The 22,069-nt window shown below is 40.7% G+C and overlaps 1 protein-coding gene across 1 annotated transcript in view; it reads right to left on the bottom strand.

The window, feature by feature from the left end:
• Nucleotides 1–22,069, bottom strand: part of tafa4b (TAFA chemokine like family member 4b) — a 37,650-nt gene that overhangs the window by 1,671 nt on the left and 13,910 nt on the right. Inside the window, exons 4-5 of the mRNA XM_085456035.1 lie at nucleotides 12,125–12,280; nucleotides 1,481–1,605 (exon numbers count right to left, since the gene is read on the bottom strand). Of these exons, the coding sequence (XP_085312161.1) occupies nucleotides 1,481–1,605; nucleotides 12,125–12,280 (281 nt within the window). The remainder of the gene's footprint in view (nucleotides 1–1,480; nucleotides 1,606–12,124; nucleotides 12,281–22,069) is intronic.

Genomic DNA, 22,069 nt, shown 5'->3' with positions numbered 1-22,069 from the left:
AGAGAGACCCAGTGTAAAGAGCAGAGCTGCAGAGAAAGTAAGAGAGCAGGGCCGTGTGAGCAGTTGCCAAGGAATCGATGTCTCATTGCAACTATCTACAGTGACATCTGCCACCAAGTCTCCAAGTAACTGCTCGCCAGTCCCAAAGCACCTTGCAAATTCACAATTAATGTCCACTGATGCAGTTAGCTTAAAGGCCTCATCAGACAAGGTAGGAGGGACAAAAAGGAGAGGAAGGGAGTGAAGAAGAAGAGAGACGGCAACGTGCAACAAAACAGGGATAATTGCACCTATCAGTCCCAGAGTTGGTGTTAGGCCCAGGGTCATTAATTCCACTGCCTGTGACTGAGCTCGGCAGTGCCTCTGTTCCTCAGTCTACCCCACTCACCAATTTAATTACGACTCTTAATTGTGAAGCCTCTGTGGAAGGCCCCAGCCATAATGCATTCTAATGAATGCGACAGATGTTGTTCTGTTATGCCATCTCTTGAGCAATTAGTCTTATGGCGCTTTCCCGTCCAACTGTTTCTCTTTTTATATTTCACCTGTAAATAAACACCTGCTCCATCCCACGGCACGCACTCTGGCGCATGCACACACACTGCCCGGTCGTCAGACCCACAAATTAACTTTCACACTTCAGCAGATTACAAAGGGCCATGAAGGGCCCTCATTTAAATCAATTTATCTCATATGAATAGCATCAGTTTACTCGACATCACATGGCGGTTGTGTGGGGTAGACTGTACAGAGGTCTCGGGTTTACTGTGATGGTTGTTTTTGTTTTTTGTTCTTTTTGATTCGTCTTACCTGAAGAGATACGGCTACAGGAGCTCCACAAACAATCACCCGGAGGCTTGCCTGTTGATTAGCGCTGTATTTTCTTTGTAATTTATAATGATCTCTGAAATAAGTGATTAAATTAGACTGCGGTCTTCTGTGGGCATTTTGAAGATCCAAACAATCTCTGTTTACAAGATCAACTTTAATTTTCTTGGGAAGCCCTTCTGAGTTTTTTCTTTTCATATACTGGCGTATACAATACGAACACTAGCAAGAGTCATCAAGTTGAAAGTTTGTTTACTCAACACTAATTCAAGCAAGATGTTTCACAGACAAAACAAATCAATTGAATTGAAGATCAAGGTCATATCTATCTATATCAAATGTTAGTTAGGTTGGTAATACATGCATTTTTTGTTTGTTTTTTTTGTTTTTTTGGGCATCACATGATTCTCGTGGGACTTTTTGATGTGAGCACTGATAATTTTACACGCTTTGTTGTAGCACGCTGATGAAAAGATTTCAAAGGCTACGCTATAATTAGAGTTACACACTGCACGTAGGTCACGGTGCAGAAGCGCAAAAAACACAGGTAAGAAATCCATGAAAAGGAGAAGCGTTGATCAGTGATTTCACATCAGAGAGAGAGAGAGAGAGCAGGCAGGTGTAGACAAACAGACAAATGCATTCTTCTTACTTTGGTGGTTTTGACTTTGTTGCCAGTGCTGCAGGACCAACCGGTCAGGTCAGGAAGGACCTTACACTCCTCCCCATCCATACATGGCTGCATTTGACACCACCACTTCTGGGCTACAATGGACGCTGGAGTAGTGAGCGGATGTTCAGAGAGAAAATTAAAGACGGAGGGTTAGTAAATGGATTATATGACATGAAGAGCAAAAGGCTAGAATAAGGCAAATTTACAACACCAACGTGACCAGCACACCATGCAATAATTAACACTGATCACTGGAAACCACCAGAACCATGGACAGCACACTGTGAATAAAGATTAATGAGTTTTTTTGTATTCATAAGTAGAATGAGAAGAGTTGAAAAGTTCCCTCCTGCAACACTGCTGATGTTCACTTGTTTGTGTTTTTGTTTTTTTTTTGCTTCTTGTGCAGATGTGTGAATTTGCATGAGGAGCTGACAGTCACTTCCTGTAATTCAAATGAAATTTCTGCTTATCATTTAATTGCCTTTTGTTACATGCAAAATCAGCAAAACACATTAAGTGAATGGAACCAGCATTATTCATATTGCATAAGACCAAGGGGAAAATAGGATTATGAAGAAGAAATTCTATCAATAAAAAAAGGCTCATTTATTTAAGACAACATGCTGATTCTGAAGTGCTGTATGATTTTTGCAGGGCAAAAAGAGCTCTTTGTACTAAAGCAAACAATTAGAAGCTGTGTTTTATTTACCAACTGCAACAACTTTTATTCTGTTCAAACTAAGAAAAACTTGGACGGCAGGATATGCATGCAGGATCACAAAAACAAAACACTTGTGGAGATTTCATATTTGTTCTAATCGTATTAAACGAAATAATTCTAATTATTAGAATTACCTAAGTTTTGATTAATGGCAGCATCCAGTCAAGGACATATTTGAACCAAATCTAATAACTCAAATCATCCCAGCATGATGATGTTTCAGAGAGCTGCCGCTTTGACAGAACTGCTGTGGCGTTGGGTTCTTTGTTAGCAACTCCTGGATCTGTTAAAAAGCTGTTTTTCTGTGTTTCAGTGAACAAAGCTTGATGCACCCTTCTTCTCTTATTGTAGTCTCGGATGAAAACTGATCACGTTAAGGTAAAACACTTTCCCACCGTCATTCCAGCCGTGGTTTGACACTTTTATATGTAGAATAACGGTATGACATCTGACATATTCACTTAGTTCCAGTGCCATGGTTCATATTAATGCAATAATATCTCATGTGGGTGAACAATGAGGTAACATGGTCAATGCCGCACATTCGCTCATATTTGACTGCACATCTATACAGTGCAGAATCTATGTTTTTGTGAATGTCATGTTATTATAGTTTTTCAAGCATGTCCTCACACGACTGAAAATGTACCTGACTTGGTAAATATGGTCTTGAGCTACTGGATCCTGTTGCACAGGTAGGAAAGTGGATGCAGTCTGGGCTGAGCTATAGTTTATCCGCTATTAAAAGCTAAAGTTTCCTCCATCTTAGCAGCTGGCACTCAAATCTCACAGATCATTTGACCCCACCTTGTAGACAAGAGACAGAATAAGAGAGAATAACTCAGTCCCCGCTCTCCTAACTCATCATCTGCCCATCCTTTAGTCTCAAAGGTGAATGCAGAAAGAAAAAAAGAATCCCATCTCCCCAACTTCATCATCATTAAGCTGCTGGACTGATGGTGTTTAGAAAGAAATTTTTTTCATATCTGCTGTTTCCAACAAATGAATGAGATAAGCTGGTATTGTGAGGAAAATTGACTTTCAACTGCATAATGCAAAAGAACATGGGCCAATTCTCTCAAGCATTCTGGGAGAAGAAAACAGTGCCACTAAGAGAAAGAGGGAGAGGAGGGCGGGAGGGAGACAAGACTAAATAATAGCTGTTCACCAAGAAAACATCTTTGTAGTGAGAGGAACTCGGGGAGGCAGAGTGAAGGGTGCAAAGGAAAGAGGCCGTTTGAGGATGACTATCACTGATTGTAGTGGTGAAAGGAGCAGATCAAACAAAGAAAACACAGGAAGAGGAGAGTAGCAAATTGAGGCGGAGTGGAAATTGGCGAGAAGCAGAAAGCTAACTTGAAGCTGCCCAGTCAACACAAAAAAACCTCTCGCCGCTATGATGAGGCTAATGTTGAACACACTGTTATGATACATGAGCTCAGTGGCAGTAAGCGGTTCTAAAAACCAATGGCTGTGTAATGATTGTTAATGTGGCCATTACAGTGTCAACGACAGTGCTTTGTACTGCTCGAGTGTTATATAGAGCTACTAGGCATGGCCTTTGAGTGCTATTATGGAGTTAGTGTTTATTGCACCTTATCTCATGCTATTACTAGGAGGGTGGGGCATGACACATAAGAACCTGCCTGTCAAGTGAGAAAATGGACACGAGTTTGTACGTGGCCTGTGATGTCATGGATAATTCAAGTACTGGACGGCATTCAGACAGAGATCTCAACAGGTCAATGGTAAAAAGATTACAGCAATACTGTGCACCAGTTAGTTCTGAAATTATCTCCACTGGAGCCGTATTTTTCCTCGCTGTACTGATGGAGGAAGTTTAGAGGCCAGTAGGAAGCTTTTCAGGTGCGCAACGGTTTGAATGACTGAAATTCAATATTTACATTTAGAAGATTTAGATAGTCATCTTGAATAGTTCACTAATCCACTTATATTAACACTACTGACCCTCGTGAGCCTCTACAGTAAATATGAAACCACAGACAGCCTCCAGCTAGTTTAACTTAGCACATAGACCAGAAACCGGCTTAAATAGCGACCTGTCCAAAAATAATCAACTTCGTCCACTATCACTATCAAAACTCTCAAACTGCATGGCATATACATATGCCTTTTATGTACAAAAACAAACAAAAAAGAGCATATAAGCAATACATGATGGATTTATGGAAGACTGTGTGCTGTCTTAGCGCTCAGAACACACAGGCCTAGAGACCCGTCGGCTAGCATCTGGCAACCACCAGGAAAAATGTGCATTCCCCTGGTTGTCAATAGTAAATGATGGCTGCTGGCAGTCACTTTGAAATCAAATGCTAAAGCCCCACACAGTTGTCAGTGACCCACCCTGGTAGCTACTGGTCATCAGAAAAAAAGGAAAAATTCAGTTGCTGGAGGTTGTTGGCATTTGCTAACCTGAAATTGGTCACATGAACTGGTGAAAGAGGTGTATATGGTGCTGAACTGAAAAGTTCCTTGGAACTGCTATTGTCACCCAGTAGTTTGCATGGGAGACGCCAACTTGTCTGCAGACACAAACTACTCACCAAGCAGTGGAGAATGTTTTCCTTCGAAGAAAATCTGTGCCTTTTGGGATGTGTTGGTTGCAGCGATAAGGACAACTTTTACTTTGAAGACAAATGGTCTCCGTTTCCAGTTTGCATCACACTGTTTCATTTTAGCTCAGAGAGGAATTAGCAAGTGTTCACAGACAAGTTAGTGTCTTCCATGCAAGCTACAGACAACAAAGGTGGGAATCTGCTGCCATCCAAAGCATTTGCAACAGGCCTTTCAGTGCAGCATCATGTACATCTTTGTGATCCATTTCATGCTAGTGACTGGCAGGAAAACCCGAAGAAATGATCCACAACTAGTCAGGAGGTGCACATTTTCCCCCTCATGATCAGCGGCTGCCAGATGGTCGCCAACAGGTCTCTCAGCCTGTGTGACTGAGGCCTGAGACATAGCGAGCACATAAGGGTATCAGGAAGGACATCTGTGGCAAAATTCTGCACCTGAGCAATAGGCAGATCCAGCCGATGTGGGGGCTCCACAGGAAATAAGGGAGCAACATTAAGTACCTACTGCTTGCTGCTTCATACCACATGACTCGTGACTCATGTAACCGTTGTTCTTTGGTCTCAGTTAAAGTCTCTCTTACAAAACAAAACAAAGTGGAAAAACAATCATCAGCTGAGTTGCTTTTAAAATTATTAAGCTAAAGTGACAATGACGACTTTCCACTGTGTCTCCACAGTCTTGCCTGTAATTTTTTCACAATAATGTTCAACAAGTACCAGTGAAAATGAATCACTGCCAAGTTCGTCAAACAGAAAGACATTTTTTCAGGGAAAAATGCATTTAACACATGAACTTCCCCTTAGCTCTACGTACTCTAATTGCATCAGTCTCATTAAGACTCTACATTTATATTCACAAAAGGTGCCCATGCTAATTAAAAAAAGGTTTGCAGCTCAGGCATACATTTCATCACAGTTACTCGCAGTCGTTATAGAAGCTGCACTCAGAATGCCTTTTAAGTTCTCCTGCAAACTTTCAGCATGGGATCAGCTGAGGGCAAACGTCTAGACAGGGCTTTGTTTAAGGTGCAGGTGATTAGGCAACAGAAGGGACTGGAGCTACAGTATGTTATTCCCCTGGCTCTCATTGAGTCTCCTGGGTTGTCGAAATAAGGTCTGCGGATGCTTTATGCTACGAGGGTGCCTACAGCTTTTGCTCGCCTGCTACTGATCACAACATGTCAATCTAGCACACACCTGGTAAATGTCACTCAGCATTCTGCCAGCTGCAGCTTCACTTTTTTCATTTTTGTGTGTGCAAACAAGCATGTCAGCCGTACGAGCATTCATCCCAGCGCCGCCTCTGTTCATGCCTTCTCTGCCACTGCTTGCATTGATATTGTAATGTTTGTGACATCAAGTGGACAAAGTTGAAATTGCAGGTCTCCTTCTCCACTGCATGAAAGCAAAAAGATGTTTTGTTCACATCCCTGTGGCACAACGCTGCTCAGTTATTGTATGCAATGCCTTGATTCTTGCCAATTAGCACTTCAAGAATGCATGCTGTGCTCCAGCTTAGCAGGTGAATTAACAAGCGTTGACTGAAAAAAAAAAAACACCACCTCCATTCACCTCGATGCCAAAAATATAAACCTGATTTCTAACACTGCTTTAATTTCTGATTTTTACCAGGTCAACACAATCGAACTCTCAAAAGACAAAAAAACTGTTATGCATAATCTAAATCATTTCTCTTTCTTTTCCTCCTCAACCTCAGTAGCATATCCTGGGTCTACCCTAGGGCCTCCCTACAGTTAGACATGCCCAAAACACCTCACCAAGAGGCACTCAGGCAGCATGCTGGTCAGATGCCCAAACGCCTAAACTGGCTGCTTTGAATGTAGCACCTCTACTCAGGGCCTACCCTCTAAGGGTGAGATATGGTAATGAATATAGTTTAGCTATATTATAGTACATTATTCATTATTCTCATGACCTTTACTTTTATGATGTACCACAGTAAAAAATGTACATTTTCATCCATACAGCTTTTTTTTTGATGGATTGAGCCTTTCCCACCTCATCCTCAGTTCATCAGTGGGCAAAAAATGTATCTGTCACACTGAATCCAAAAAAGTCACCAAGTTCAAAGGGACTTCCCTGACTCCTAACCTTTTCATCTAAAGTAACCAATTAGCCTCCGATATAACAAAACTAATTTAATGACTACCTATCCAATTGTGTAACTATGCTGTAGCCTGTTTGATGTTAGCCAGGACATCCTATCACACTGTGCGCACAGCATGTGTCTGTGGGAGTGTATCCCCATTAATACTTTACAAAGGCACTGCTTGAACTCACACGATGGAGCAGCTGAATATATACACTACAGCAGAGGAGGGTTTCTTTGTGTCTGTGTCTGGGTGCTTACACATTTATATGTGCACACATGTCTGTTGAGCACTATAGATGTAATGTGGTTTTCATGTGTCCATCTATACAGTCCCAAATGTGCAATAAGTGTAAGCTATAATGCACAATCAGAGCATTCCTGTGCCCTTGCTCCGAGGTCATCACTATTTAAAGGGAATATGATGCACCTCCATGTACTCAAACCCATACACACCCATAGGCAGTTTGGAGGTGGATCCAGATATATGAATGCTCCCAGGCTTTGTAACAGTTCCACTCAGTGATCCTGAAGTGCAGAAGCAGTTGGAGAGCGGCATCCATCTCTTTCTACAATGATTTACTAACACACTTTATCTCCATTGCCCCAGCTCGCACATCCATGCCAGCACACCCAGGTATGTGGACAAAAAACAAGAAGAAGAAGCAAAAAAGTGAAAAACACATTGGTATAACTGTCAGACAAAGACTGCACGCGGTTTATGGTTATGCACATACACCAGAACAGATTGGCAAAATTTCAAAAGCATGACATTAAGGAGCAGATATTATTGTAAACAACAGCAGGTTGATGTGTGCTGAAACACTTAACTAAATTTCTTGGCCCAGCAATGAAACACAGTTTGGCTGTCACCATATCTATCACACAGCGAGCAAAATTCACTCAGCCACCGTTTTTATCAGGTCGCCGTGCTCTCTCTCGTTCCCCACCGCCAAACATACTTTAATGACAGTGACTGTGAAAAGATTTAAAGTCATTTTGTCTGGTACCCAAAAAAATCACCGTAAAAACATGCAGTTCACTTTATGAGCAACTTTCTGCTTTTGTACAGAAGTGTACTCCAGAGAAAGCAGATCAGATGGATGCCGGTGCTACTCTGATGATACAAGTGCAGAGGTTTGTTTATTTATTATGACATATTGTTAAAATTGCTGCTTACATCAATAAATTCACACTGTGTGATAGTGTTCACAATTGGGACCTTTACATCTAGTGAATCTGGTCAATCTTCAGGTTCAAGGTTCCTTTATTGGCACCTCTAGGCATATTTGTTTTGCAGTTAAAAGAGCAGACAACCCTTCTACCAGACATCAAACACAGACCCTGGACAATATTCACAAACACATGGTGAGAAAAATAAAAGAGAGAAAAGAGAGAGGGCTCCAGGCTTCACTACAACCCCAACTGCAAACCTTCAGACTAATGAATACAATTTTAAAAAAGGCCAAGAAGCTAAAAACAATATCATAATACATCACAAATTAAAAATCAATGGAACCGATATTACTTATTCAGATAAAGAATAGCAACATGGGACAAAGCTGTTTCTTTACAGCTTTGTCCTGCATTTAGGGACTGCTAACCTCGTCAAATAAGGGGTGGCCGTCAGCATTCACGATGGAACTGGTCATCCTCTGTAGCTGTCTGGTATAAAGAGGCTCTGGGCTAAGCTGCTGTTACTGTTCACAATTTGCAACAGTTTGTTCCTGTCCTTCAAAGATAGATTAGCGTACTGTGACACCAAGGAAAACATTTCCATAACATAACTCTGCTACTGCACTTCTTTTCTTGACATCGACCTGTGTTTTGTTTGTTTTTTAGGATATATAAATATAAAATATATGTGAGCCACTCAGAAGTGGACAGGGTGCATTTCTCCTACAGCGTTAGCCCGAAAAGAGCTTCACTGCTTGACTTCTATTTTTTTTCCGGTTAACAATTCTACCTCTGCAAACTCTTCACGCGCAGATTTAGACTTCTCCAAATGACCTTACTTTTTGCAGGACAAACCCTTTATTCTCACACGCCACCAGCGCTAATTCCAACAGAGAAGAAAAAGAAAAGAAGCCAATACAGAAGTGGGTTTCAGGGTTGTTGTGATGAATAGAGTTCACTTGAAAAAGCGTATCCCACCATGCAGTGCAGCAGCCCAGTAATGGGACCTCTCACCATTAACTCCTCTTTCAGCCAGCATCAATAATGTAACTCCATTTACACTATGGCTTTTCTACAAAGGCTACCTGCTGAGAGGGGGTTGTCTCTTTCCATCAGTGCTCCAGCCAAAAAAAGGGGAGAGAGAAGCACGCGTGGATGTGTGCGTGCACTGAGGTGTGTTTGTGTGCGTAAGAAAACCCTGGATGAGGTGAGATCTTTTGGAACTGTGAACTCAGAGGTCAAGCCTGACTCATGAGATAAGTGCTGCTGAGCACTGGATTTGGAAGTGAGAGGAGGTGAGACTCCGAGGTGAGATCTGAATAGAAAATTAGAAAGCCTCGTGACCGGTGTGACGGCAAAACCGCGCAGTCTGTGCGTGCGTGTGAGTCGAAAAAAGTGATTAAGACCATCAAAAAGAATCCATCACTAACTCTCAATCACACGCAGAGTGCATTAGGTTCTCATTAGTGTCACTCCTCCTTTTAGCAAACGAGACCACGTCTTTGAAGTAAACAAATAAAAGCAAGGAATCAGTGCAGTGCCTGCTCTGAAGGGTTAGCAAAGTTTCACGTGATTCCTTGTTTATCCTGGCTTTCATTACAAAGCCAATCATCTTTGCTATGGTTGCCTGGTTTTATCATTATCAAGCAATAGTTCCCATCTTGGAACTCATCAAAGAGGTTAAAAAACAAATCTACTTTTTTATTGGGTGAAAATGGTGCTGAAATGAACCAGCAGGTATGCTTGTTACTAAAGTTATTTCAATGGGGAAAGCACCGTCTACTGGTCACGCGCAGCAATAGCAACTCAGTGCCTGGAGGTTGGCACAGACTGGCAGTGTGTGCACAGCCCTGACTAGTAAAGGTGGAAAGCGTGCGGGCATTTGCAAAGTCAGATAAAACGAAGACTCAAATGAAAATGGGAAGTTGTATTAAAGCCGATTGTATGTAGCAATAGCACAGCTGTAGGATTGGGAACCACGTGTCAAAAATAATGTGCGTTTTAATAAGAAGTTGCTATTTGCCAAACTAAATGACTGTGAGTAGTTCTTGTTTGTGTGCTGCACTGTCTGTCAATAGACGTCAACAAACAGCGAGCCGGGGTGAATGAGATTTGTTTTGGCTCGTTTTTTACCCTTCTTGATAATTACCATATCATTCATTTACAGCATTAGAGTGATAATGGGGCTAATACGCTATTTTTCATGGAAAATAAACCAAACGCTGTGAAATCTGATCTAGTTCCAAATCTGAAACAGAAAAAAAAGAGACATCACTTCAAGTTTGCCCACAGATCTCACATCAAAGACTCTATTTGTGTAGATTCATTACTTATTTGTTTGCAAGTGCGGAATCAGCTTCCAGTCCCCTTCCCGAGGTGACGTTAACAGTATGAATTACCCTCATGCTTTGGAGAGGTAGTGTCTCCGCTCACGTATTAAACAACTGTGTATTTTCTTCTGGTAGGGGGCTAATACAGTGCGATTGGATGAGGTTGGCTGACACAGTGTGTGTGTGTCTGATCTCAGTGGAGCGTCTGCGGATGATAGGGGTCAGTGACACTGCTTGTTTCTTGCTGGGCAGCAGCTCTCGATGCGGACAAACGGGTGCAACAGAGGTCTATGAAAACGACCCTCAGCTTTCGTCTGTCCATCTTCGCTACTAGCCGCACACTCAGCATGTATAAACAGACACATTTGTGTATCTGAGCGAAAGTCTGTGGATGATTAATTAGCTTGATGATATTTTTGTTGTTGTCGTTTTTCAGAATCCAACATTTTTATTTAACTGTTGACTTGAAAATCATAACCAACATAAGGGTTTGATGTCATGCTTTTATTTGTTTATAAAAACGTTCCTCTCGCTAATCACCCAAATGTTCTGTCTGAACCCATAAAAACATGCAAAAAAAAAAAATACTTCCTCTATCACCATCTGTCAAATACTCGCGCGGCCTGACTGGATATGAAACGTTAAGCTGTCCCATATACCAGCATTCCTTTAAAACCGCAGCTTAATCATCCAATCTGATGTCATATTTTTGATTCTCCTTTCATATAGCATGGGGGAATTAGCAAGGCAAGGAGAAACATTACCGGCATTAGTGGCTTTAACTTTTCATGTTATCTCCTTGGGATGCAATGAACCCCAAACCGCTGGTGAAAGAGGACCGAGATATATCCAGGTTTACTTTAACACATTAAAAATCCTATTACTCAAGACCCACTTAAAGGTGCTTTACATTCATTTTCCAGTAAACATCCTATCTTAATTTAAGTAAAGACAGTGGTGTGAATTCACTCTCAATCTCACTCCTTCTATTATAGGGAAATAAACTGAAAATACATTTTCAATCCAGCAGCAGTGTGCCATTAAAAAAAAGTCATTTTCAGACAGAATCCAACCTGGCAGCAAATTTAAACTCATCTATTTACGTTTCTAATATCTCCAAAATGAATCTAGTAATGATTTGTTTTAGGTGAGAAGTTTCATGTAGAAACTTTAATGATGCAAGATAATTAAAACCATTTTTAGCCTTCGTGACCCCGCCGGATTCAGCAGCGTGTCAATTATTACAAAAACATGTTGTGCAGCGAAGCACTGTCCAAACCTGCAAAATCTTCATTTGGAATTCCAGTCACGCTCGCAAAGGTTTCCAACAGATACCAAAAAGATCTGGCAGAAATGGAGAGACTCTGCTGCAGTGTTGTGGGGGAGATGTCTGCAATATGATGCACAAAACACAGAAACCGAAAGCACACCCTACTTGTTTATGTGTTTCACAAAGCAACGATGCCCAACAAATTCAGGCCTGTGCGCTGTTAGAAGACGGGGCTGATTTTCAGCCCAAACATCCACTCAGGCTGTTGGTCGGTGATCAGCTCCACTAGAATCACTAATTCTACTTCATTTCAAGAGATTCTCACATCGGGATTTGTTTGGTATAAATGAGGAACCACTGGAAGAGACGCTTGGCCTGATATACACACTCACACTAACACTCACACGTAGTTTTACCTTCCACACAGGAGGGTCTGGCTCTGGTCGTGCCAGCGACCTGCCCCGGGAAACAGGAACACTTGACGGTTTGAGAGCGCTCCTCAATCTTATTCTTATTACAGCAGCGATGCACCGCCACCACCTCACATGTCCCCTGCTTCACTTGGTATGATGCTGTGAGAGAGAGAGAGAGAGAAAGAGAGAGAGAGAAGGAGGGGAAAAAAGGGTGGGGGGATTATTTGCTTGAAATTCATCGACTGTAAGGGAGATTTTGTTGGTGTTTTGGCATTTGTTGTTGAAAATAATCGAGTCGAAATTCAAACACATTTGCGCCGCAAATAACAATCAAATACGGGCCAGCTTTTCTGAGGATTAAACAGATCTGCTGAATAATTTACTTTTGTTTAAACTCCTCGATTTATTCCGGTCTCAGTCTTTGATTCATAAGTAAACACTTTTTAGTGATATTTTGCTTTTATTCTCAGCCCAGCGCCCTCATTAACTCTGTCACAGAGGCGACTCTTGTTCTCGTGATGGTGTGCATGGAGGGAAATTAAAAAAAGCAAACAGCATATGAAAAAATAATCATTTCTTTTTGACTCCTTTCAGACAAAGCACTTGATCTAAGCAGAGACGTGTGCACTTTATTTAGTTAGAGGAAATCGCTGTCACGTTTGCATCCGCATTTTTGTTTTTATCATTCCATCTCCATGCACGTCTGTCTGTGTGTTTGGTTCCTTGCATTTGTGTGTGCTTCTTAAAGTCATGATATATGTGAGGATAATTGTTTTTACCTGACACCTCCAACAAACCAGCCACCTCTAATGTCTCTTATTAGCTTCTCACTTCCCAGCAGGCATTGGTCTGGTTAATTATAAGACTCTCCGGACAGCAAACGAACCTGAGGGGTTGTAGCGCAAACCCAAAGCTTTCTGCACAGTGGCAAAATGTGGTACTATGTGTGTGAGTGTTTCAGTATTTTTTGTTGAATTCCTTCTGAACATCTTGCCCCCTCACACATGATTTCTTTTCAGAGTCTTCAGGGACTAAAAGGTGACTGTATCTTCATTTTAGGAGTAAGCTCACGAGAGCAACCATTTATACTTTAACTTGATCTGTCACATGTACAAGGCAGCAAGGATGACTTGTAAATTATGTTACATAGTAATGCATAGAAGTGTGTAATGCGCACTGTCTGTGTTAATGTTACATTCCCCTCAGCACATGAATAAACCCATGAATCCCTTAGCAGAAAGGTTTTTGTGCCTACCTAAAGGAAAATGCGCCAACCAAAACTGTTGGGTACAATGTTTAGTGAATCTAAGCTTTGCTTATGACTTCTGAATGGATTCCAGCTGCCTTATCTTCCCTCTCAAAGCTTGTTGTGCACTCTTGAGAGTCTCTGGCACCGTTTCCAGAGCACAGCAAACCCTGCTGGCGACATAACTACCTATAAGCCTCTTTACAGCCCTGGAAAAACCTTGGTTATACTGTACCATAAGCCCAGATTTCATTTATGTACGTGACTATACCCAGACTCCAAAACTTTTCATGGTAAGCTGAATGGGCTTTGCAGGCAGACACAAAAGTGTGCACAAGCACACACACTCATACAGCGCACACACTCAGCAGAGGGTTCCATTTCTGCAGGCCATGGCCCCTCTCATCCTTTCTGATTTAAAGTTTGTTTGTTCTCTTCTCCAGAGAGCCCCATCAATGATCCCTGGCTCTCCGAGGGCGCCCCTCCGCTATCATCCCTCCACTTTCATTTCCCTCACTCCTCTGTCTCGGGCTCTCCTGAGGCTGGAGCAGCTGCCAGATTACACCCGTGCACACTGCACATGCACTCACTGACACACGCAAACATATATATAGGCTCTGTTTAATGATAAAAATCAAGAAAAGATCAAACTCAGCACAAGTCAAATGGACAAGAACTACACATTAAGTCATAGTTACAACAGCAATAATCACAACTGAAGCTCAAAGTAACAGCGTAAAAATAAGAAAATCTAATTCAAGCACAATTTTATAGCCTGTACAAAATAAATAAGAAATTATTCTGCTGCTGTTGCAGAACTGGAACTGAGTAAGACTGCTCAATCTGCTGGCCTTATCTCAGGAAAAAGGCAGCTTGTTAGCACGACAGAGGAAAGAGAGGAAGAGAGTCAAGCAGGAGGAGGGAAAGCAGTGTCACAGGCAGCAGAGAGAACAAAGAGCAGCTCGCCTTCCGCTGGCATAATGAGGTCAGGAGGTACACTGGCCTTCTCTCTTTATTGCCTATATCAGGACTGGGCAGAAGATGTTTACGTTTGAAAACTTTAAAGCTTTGAGGGTATGTTTGAGCAGTGGATGATAAACCCTTCCCAGCTTCATTTATGCACATTCTTTTTGTCTGTCCGTGGCACGTACCCTAATTAAAATCTCAACGAAGTATAAATGGATGCAAATGAGGCAAATTCAGGCTGATGTAAGGTATGAGAACAGCCCACATCCTTCTCTTAATGTGATTTCCATTATTTAAGGAAGACAGGAGACAGAAAGCCTCTGCTGGGTTTTCTTAAAGTATACATATGCAGCTTAATGAAGAAGAAGAAGAAAAAGAGACCAAGGTGCTCTTCAAGTAAATGCTTTAAGAGGCTTTCTTTCATAGACAGTTTAAAGGACACTCTAAACAACTTCAGAGTATTTTAGATGTTGCCACTGTCGCGTTCATCGAGGAGCAACACAACACACTGCATACCGAAACATATTTTTGCTTAGACTGCCTGTGGTTTGTTGATGTGAAACATTATGTGGCTAAAATGTAACAATAAAAAGATAAAAATAAAAAAATAAAATACAGTTTTTATATAATGGTGAAGGGATTTGCTTCAGTAGGAGCAAAAACTGTCCAGTGTTTAGGTGTAAAATAGCCTTTAAATATAATAAACTAATTTCAATCACACCACCACACAGTACTGACCCACACATATGGTTCTTACACACACACTGGACTTTCTGGACTTTGGTTTTGCACAACACTGGTCACTATATTCTTCATTTCCGGTTAATACTTGTACAGCTGCTGTTATTGTGTATATATTTATTTATATTTAGATTTCTTCATACATTCTTATATAGTTCTATATTGTGTATTTTGTTGTACAGTTATTTTATTTTCAACTTTAATTTATATATTTATCTTTATCTTATTCTTCCCAGTTAAATTTACCCTTCATTCTAATTTGTGTTGTACAGTTATTTCATTTTTAACCTTAATTTATATTTTATTCCTTCCTAGTTAAATTTACCCTTTTTAATTTTTCATATTTATTTCCTATCTTATTCATAGCCTTTTCCTTTTTTGTTTTCTTTAGGTCACGAGCAGTTGTCCAAGCATTTCACTACATATCGTACTGTGTATGACTGTGTACGTGACAAATAAAATTTGAATTTGAATTTGAATTTGAATTTTTGAATTCTGGAAAATATTATACAAGATGAGCTGATTCACTGATAAGTTTGTAAGCATGTATGGTAGCCGGCAGTTAGATCTGGCTGTGGTTCTACCATTCAGCATAAAAATGCTTCAGTCAGTAAAAGGTTTGGGAGCCATACAGCAGGCAAGTAGTACAATCCACTAATCAGAAAGCAGTTCAATCCCTGGCTCCTGCAGTCTGTATGTGAAGTGCTCTAGGTCACGACACTGAACTTTAGCACCTCTAATGAATCAATAAGTGGGGGTCGTAGGAAAAGGTTCTATCAAAAAAATCTTTTTTAAAAGGATGCGTCCTTTTGGTGCTCTGAGTGGTCAATAGGACTAGAAAAGTGCTATATAAATCCATCACAACTGTGCTGGAGGAATCAACTCAACATCGCCCACTCTTGTTGCCCAGAAACAAGAAAGTAAAGCTTTTATTTGGTATCATTGCAAACACTCTCATTCTCACTCTCTCATAGTGTAATGTTAATCATACAGTGTTCCTATATAGTCTTTGTGGGGAGTAATATAACTAAATGAGGACAGAGCATTTCACTTGGAGTGTTTATGTGCATGTGTGTGCACAGTAAGTGTGATAGTGTGGTTTAACGTGTTGATTTGGATTCAGTTTGGTGGGATTTGGGTAAAATAAAACATTTGCTTTTTATAGACACGAATGCAATTTTCATGCACAATGGGTCTAATCCAACCAGCGGACTGCAGGAACGTGTCAAAAGAAGCCCAGTTCAACCAGAAAACAACAGGCTTGCAACCCTAGTGACAGTGAGTTTATGAGCATATGCACACACACTCTCTGGGTCTGAAAGGTGAGGCAGGTGCTGGTGCTTTAATCAGAATCAGAATACTTTATCAATCCCACAAGATATTACGTGATCATAGTTGCTCCAAGACAGTAATAACAGTAACAAAGTAAACAAAATTAAATAATACAACATATTAGAAAGCTGCAAAATAGTCCGTTTGGGCTACTTCACTGCTGGCAAATACTGACTGTGTATAAATGATGTCAACCGCCAAAATTCTAGACTTTGCATTTTGAAGGTACAATGTTAATATGGTTAACATGTTAGCTTCAAAATGCAGTGTTAATTTTGTTGACTAATAATTTTCTCCATAGTTTTCATCAATGACCTCTTTTCCTGACGAAAACAAGACGATACCGAAGCAAAAAACTAATAACTAAACTACTAGACAATATCCAATCAGAACTAATTAAGTTGTGTAAAAAGGCGGGACAAGTTTGGAAGTGAGTCAGTCAGAATTAATCTCCTTGTGCAATAAGATTAGATGCGCACACTTTGATCTCCACAGTGGGAGTTCCAATGCTCCCTGTTTCTCATAGAAACGTGACAAAATGTCAGCGATTGGGACGAAAGAAGACATGGACAGATTTAACATTTGATGTCAAGGAAAATATGTATAGCATACTTCAGATTTACTCCACTGTATTGCATGATATTTAGGATTTGCCTCAATAATGACTAAAACTATAGATGAAAATTTGCTGTCAAAATCAACACTGATTTTGTGTTAACCATATTTAGATCAGAGGGTGAAGTGAGAAGTTATCAAACTGCACAGATTCATGTATCTGCTAATTAGCATTTTAGTTATCTTTAGTTATCTTAATTAGCGTTAAGTAACAAACTAATAAAATACTAGAATTTGACGCACCAAGACTGAAGCACAAATTTTTTGGATGGTTTGGCAGATACTTCCAAAATGCCCCAGATGGTACGAAACATGATGAAGAGGATCAGAATAGTAAGTGGGATTAGTGAAGCCTAAACAGGCTTGTGTTGGCACACCTGTCAGTCGAAATCTGCATTTGAGTCATCTGAGCACAGTGAGTATGCTCAAAACCAGTGTTTAGTTTTCTGCTTCTGAACGCTATCAATTTGAGCCCTTTAACATGGTACTCTATGGGGATTGACATGCTCTCGGAGCAGACCTCAAGTGGCCAGTTTAGGAACTGCATTTTTTAGTACTTCTGCAGTAGTTTTGTTTTCGCTACGGTGGCTCTGAGAGGCCAGACGGACTGCAACTTAAGAAAACACCAGCAATAAGAAAAAAGCTGCAAAAGTGCTCAAAACACAACGGAAATAGGAAAAAACTGATTTCCAAAAGCACAAGGGAAGTGTTTCTGCGGAGACTATAACCCGACGGACCAGTTGCAGGAACCAAAATATGCTAGGAATTGCGCTGGGAGACACTTAAAAGAAGTGGAGGATCTATCGGTTTTGTCAGGAAAGAAAGGATGAGAGGGAAGTGTGTTAGCCTAACTATTAGCCTGAAAATCCGCCATCAGTATTACATGAATCATGAGATTAAAACACACTTACCTGGCATATTTTGGTTCCTGCAACTGGTCCGTCGGGTTATTGTCTCCCCAGAAACACTTCCCTTGTGCTTTTGGAAATCTGTTTTTCCTAATTCTGTTTTCGTTTTTCCTATTTCTGTTCTTGTTTTTCCTATTTCCGTTGTGTATTGTGTTTTTTTGCAGTGTTTTTCTTATTGCTGGTGTTTTCTTAAATTGCAGTCCATTTGGCCTCATAGGGCCACTGTAGTTTTCTCACTCTGGAGAATGCAGCACAATACCATGAAAAAAATGACCCTAATGTGATATATGATACAGTTCCCATATACATTTATGTTGTCTGCTTATGATACTATTAAAAGTGAAATAGCTTTTAAAGAATTGCATATTTTAGGGCATAGGTGGCAATTTGGCTTCCCATTAGGGGCGAGACCTAATGCCATATTTAAATTTTATTTAAAATGTAGCTCACATTTGGTCATTTCATGTACAGTTTCATCCACACAATGCTTCCAACGTGTCACCAAAATCTTATTACAATATTTAATCTGGTTAGTATGGAAGTCCGTTTCCGCCACTAAAAAAAAAAAAAAAGATCCATAACTCAAAATTTCGAGTTATTTTCTCAAAATTTTGAGAAAAGTAACTCGAAATTTCGAGTTAGCGCTGCCAATCAGTAATCTACGTGAATGACGTCATTTCCTTGTTACCCGGAAGCTGAAGCCCTCAGCTACAAATGCTACAGCTAAGCTACCGGTATTACATCCAGTCGTGAATGCACAGGTTGCTGAGTGTTTTCAGCCTGGCTACACAAATGATGAAATCCCTGTGTTATTAGCTGAATCACATGGTGTTACTATCAGCAAACGTACTCGCGAAAGCGCCAATTTGTTGGGATCCGTTTTTGAGTGCGCGTTCCTCTGCGCCATATGCTTCCGGGTAACAAGAAAGCGACCTCATTCACGTATATTTTTGATTGGCAGAGCTAACTCGAAATTTCGAGAAAATAACTCGAAATTTAGAGTTATGGATACTAGCTTTTTTGTTTTTATTTAGTGGCGGAAACGGGCTTCCATAGGTTAGAGTTCAACAAAAAGTCTCCCGTAAAGCCTGTTTTCACAAGGCTGAATCTGACAGCCACTCTTAGTGCGAGCTATTCAGTGAAACCAAATATAGTGCATCCTGATGTAAAAAGTAAAGTAAAATAATGAAACTTTAATTGTTTGATTCTTCTTTCATATATAAAAACCAAGTCTGTTTCACAGGACTCAAAGCGACAGTACAACAGTTGTGTAGGAAATCATGTAGTTCACCTGCACCCTACAGTCGAGCCTGCTGCTGTGAAACTAACTGCACAAAAAAAACTTATCATGCTTTTAGAGCTTCATCACTTCATTTCTGTTCCCTTTGTTCCTCACCTATTGTTCCATATCACCGGTGGCATGTGGATATGTGCACAAATGTGTTTCTCTGCCTTCATTATCATCAAATTCTTTTGGTGCTGTCCTGTGTTGCCCAACTTGTTAGCTTGCATTTGCATGCTTTGAGTTTTACCACTAAAAGGAACATTTTCAGAGGATAATTTGAGAAGAAACAAAATAAAGTTGAACCAAAAAAAGGAGTCTGATCATCAGAACAGTATCAGTAAGAGTATTAACAACTGAAGCTCAACTGTGAGCCCTCAGAGTTGAGCCCTTTACCTTCCCATTCAGCCTCTGCTTCTCACCCTTTATCTGCTTAAAATTCATGTGGTGAGCAGCCAGCTTCCAGCTATATACATACAATAACAGTGTATCTAATGTCATAGTGCTGCCTTTAAATCATTCTGTTATGGCCATCTTGGTTAAATAGAGCCTGAGATGAAAAGACTTGGCAAGGCTAAACGCTTCTATTCCTGCGAAAGGGAGAGAGCCGGGCGGCCGGCAAACGGAGCTCCCTTGAACTGATGGGTTAGCGAGGCGATTGATGTATTCTGACAGACACCGGCAAGCAGCAGCACTGTACAATTTATCAAAAAAAAAAAAACTGTGTCTATCCCTTGTCAATACCTGACAAGCATGCACATTGCTATAAAAGGCCAGGTATCTAGCAAATCTGTCAGAGGCAGCAATGCCAGTTTAGCAAAGACATACTGACTATCTCTGGTAGAGCGCACAGGTCAAGTTTTAAGTTTCAACAGAGCAAGCTCACAAGACCAGGTCTCATAACTTCTCCTTTACAAAATATACTCAAAAATTATATTTTTTTAAATTTCCATATCTTCCTATTTTTTGCTTTTTGAGCCCACTCTTTAACCTTCTTTGCTCCATCTCCTCTCTACTCCAGGCCTGCACCACCCATCAATCCTGACAGGATCAATGTCTCACAAGTCCACACCAGGCCCAACACAGATTTATGTTAAATATCACAACAGGTGCTTCTGTGGAACAAAAGTATCCCCAATAAATCCTACTCCCTTGACCTTGCCTGGTATGTTTTTTGAGGAGTCATCTTAGAAACAGCCTAAAGGGGAGGCAAAAACAGGCAGTATTCTCAAAGAGATGGACATGCAGATGTGGCGTAATGTTTGTTTAAGTCTAACAGAGACCGTTTAAAGCTAAAAGGAGGCTCCTGGCATGAACAGGGTGGGCAAAGAAGAGCCATCAACATGCTATAAATTGATTTATGATGGGTTGCCAGATTAGTAACTGTTCCACAAGAACAAAATGTGTGGTTTGCCAACCACCCTCTAATCTCTGTAAACAGATATCTGCATATCAGGCAATAGCTGATGGGTTCCCAGATTAAGTGTGCTATAACAAGCTGTGATAAGAGTGTATGGAAATATATCAGTTCTGCAAGGCAGTGATTGAATTTAATCTCAAATAATCTAATTTCAAGCATTCAACCGAGAAAAGAAAAGAGAATTTCAGATATTTTTGCGAAGCACTGCTGTATGAGCGCAGACAATGACTTTACCATTGAGAAAGGCTGATGTTTCAACAGTACATGACACTGGTATGTCTTGGATCACATTTACTGCTCCTGTAATGCAGCTTATGAATTTCTCTATTTGCCTTTTTAAAAAAAGAAAGAAAAAGAAAAAATGGTGTGTGTCCAAAGGAATAGCATTAAAAAATGGAGCTGTGTTCAAGTATGTGTTGCTACACAGCTTTGTTCTGCTCATGAGGGGGCAAACTGAGAAACGAGCTGTGAAGGCAAGACTTATGCTAGATGATCTTTCTCATGTGCTGAGTGTGTCTTGCAGGTGTGCAAAGAAGACGGCTACTAACCGCGCCAAATGAATCATCTGCACGTTGTGCTGTTAACCTGAGCTACAGAGATTATGTTCTTCCTTTCCTCTAAAAACACTTAGTCGTGTTATGTCTGCTTGATTGAAAAAATACCGATTGCCCGAGAGCCAACACTGGCTATTTTTTGACCTATAGAGCCACCATGTGGAAGCAAATGGTACAACCGCAAGGAACAAGCAAATGTCTGAATGATCAGGAAAACAAAACAGCAGTAAAACTGCCTCTGGAAAATCTTTACAGCCCTCATAACACACAGCCAATTATTCCTCAGCCTCGGCATTATGAGTGTCATGTTGTATTCATCACTGAAAAGTCCTAAACTTCCAGCAATTAGAGGAAACCCTCAAATAAAAAGCACGAGTCAGTTTCAGAGGAAGACATCTTGTTTTACCGCGAGAAAGAAACTAAGAAGAGGGCAGGCACCGATGCTGACCTTCACAACACACAAGGCCTGCAATTAGTAGTGTCCCTGCCATAAGCAGGCAGCCTCCTCTCTGTCTAAAGGAAACTAATGCCATCAGCCAGTGAACAGACTGGATGCTGGTAGCATTTTCTGTGGCATATAAAGGTCACCTTGCAAATCGCGAGCAGCAATAGTGAAGAAACTGAGATAATTAAAGAAATTGTCATAATTAAGAGCGAGGAAGAGGTGACAGGGGAGGTTGCCGCCAACAAGTTGTAGCACAAGATGCTGTGACTCAGCACAACTGTCAGCCTCAATGAAATTTTAATAAGACTGTGTTGGTCATTTTTATTTTTTTTTGCTTAGGGTGGCTTGTCTCCATGACTTATGGAAATTAAAGCTAGAGTAGAGATGTAGCTCGCAGGCCTGAATTAAGTCAGCGCTTGCCATGGTCTCTATCTTCTTC

This window comes from Copadichromis virginalis, linkage group LG5, assembly GCF_057382275.1.
Source record: "Copadichromis virginalis isolate Kocher_CV1m ecotype Utaka linkage group LG5, C_Virginalis_male_GT1.1, whole genome shotgun sequence".
Taxonomy (NCBI): Eukaryota; Metazoa; Chordata; class Actinopteri; order Cichliformes; family Cichlidae; genus Copadichromis; species Copadichromis virginalis.
Note: the sequence above shows the minus strand (reverse complement) of the source record. Positions and strands in the feature narration are given on the sequence as shown.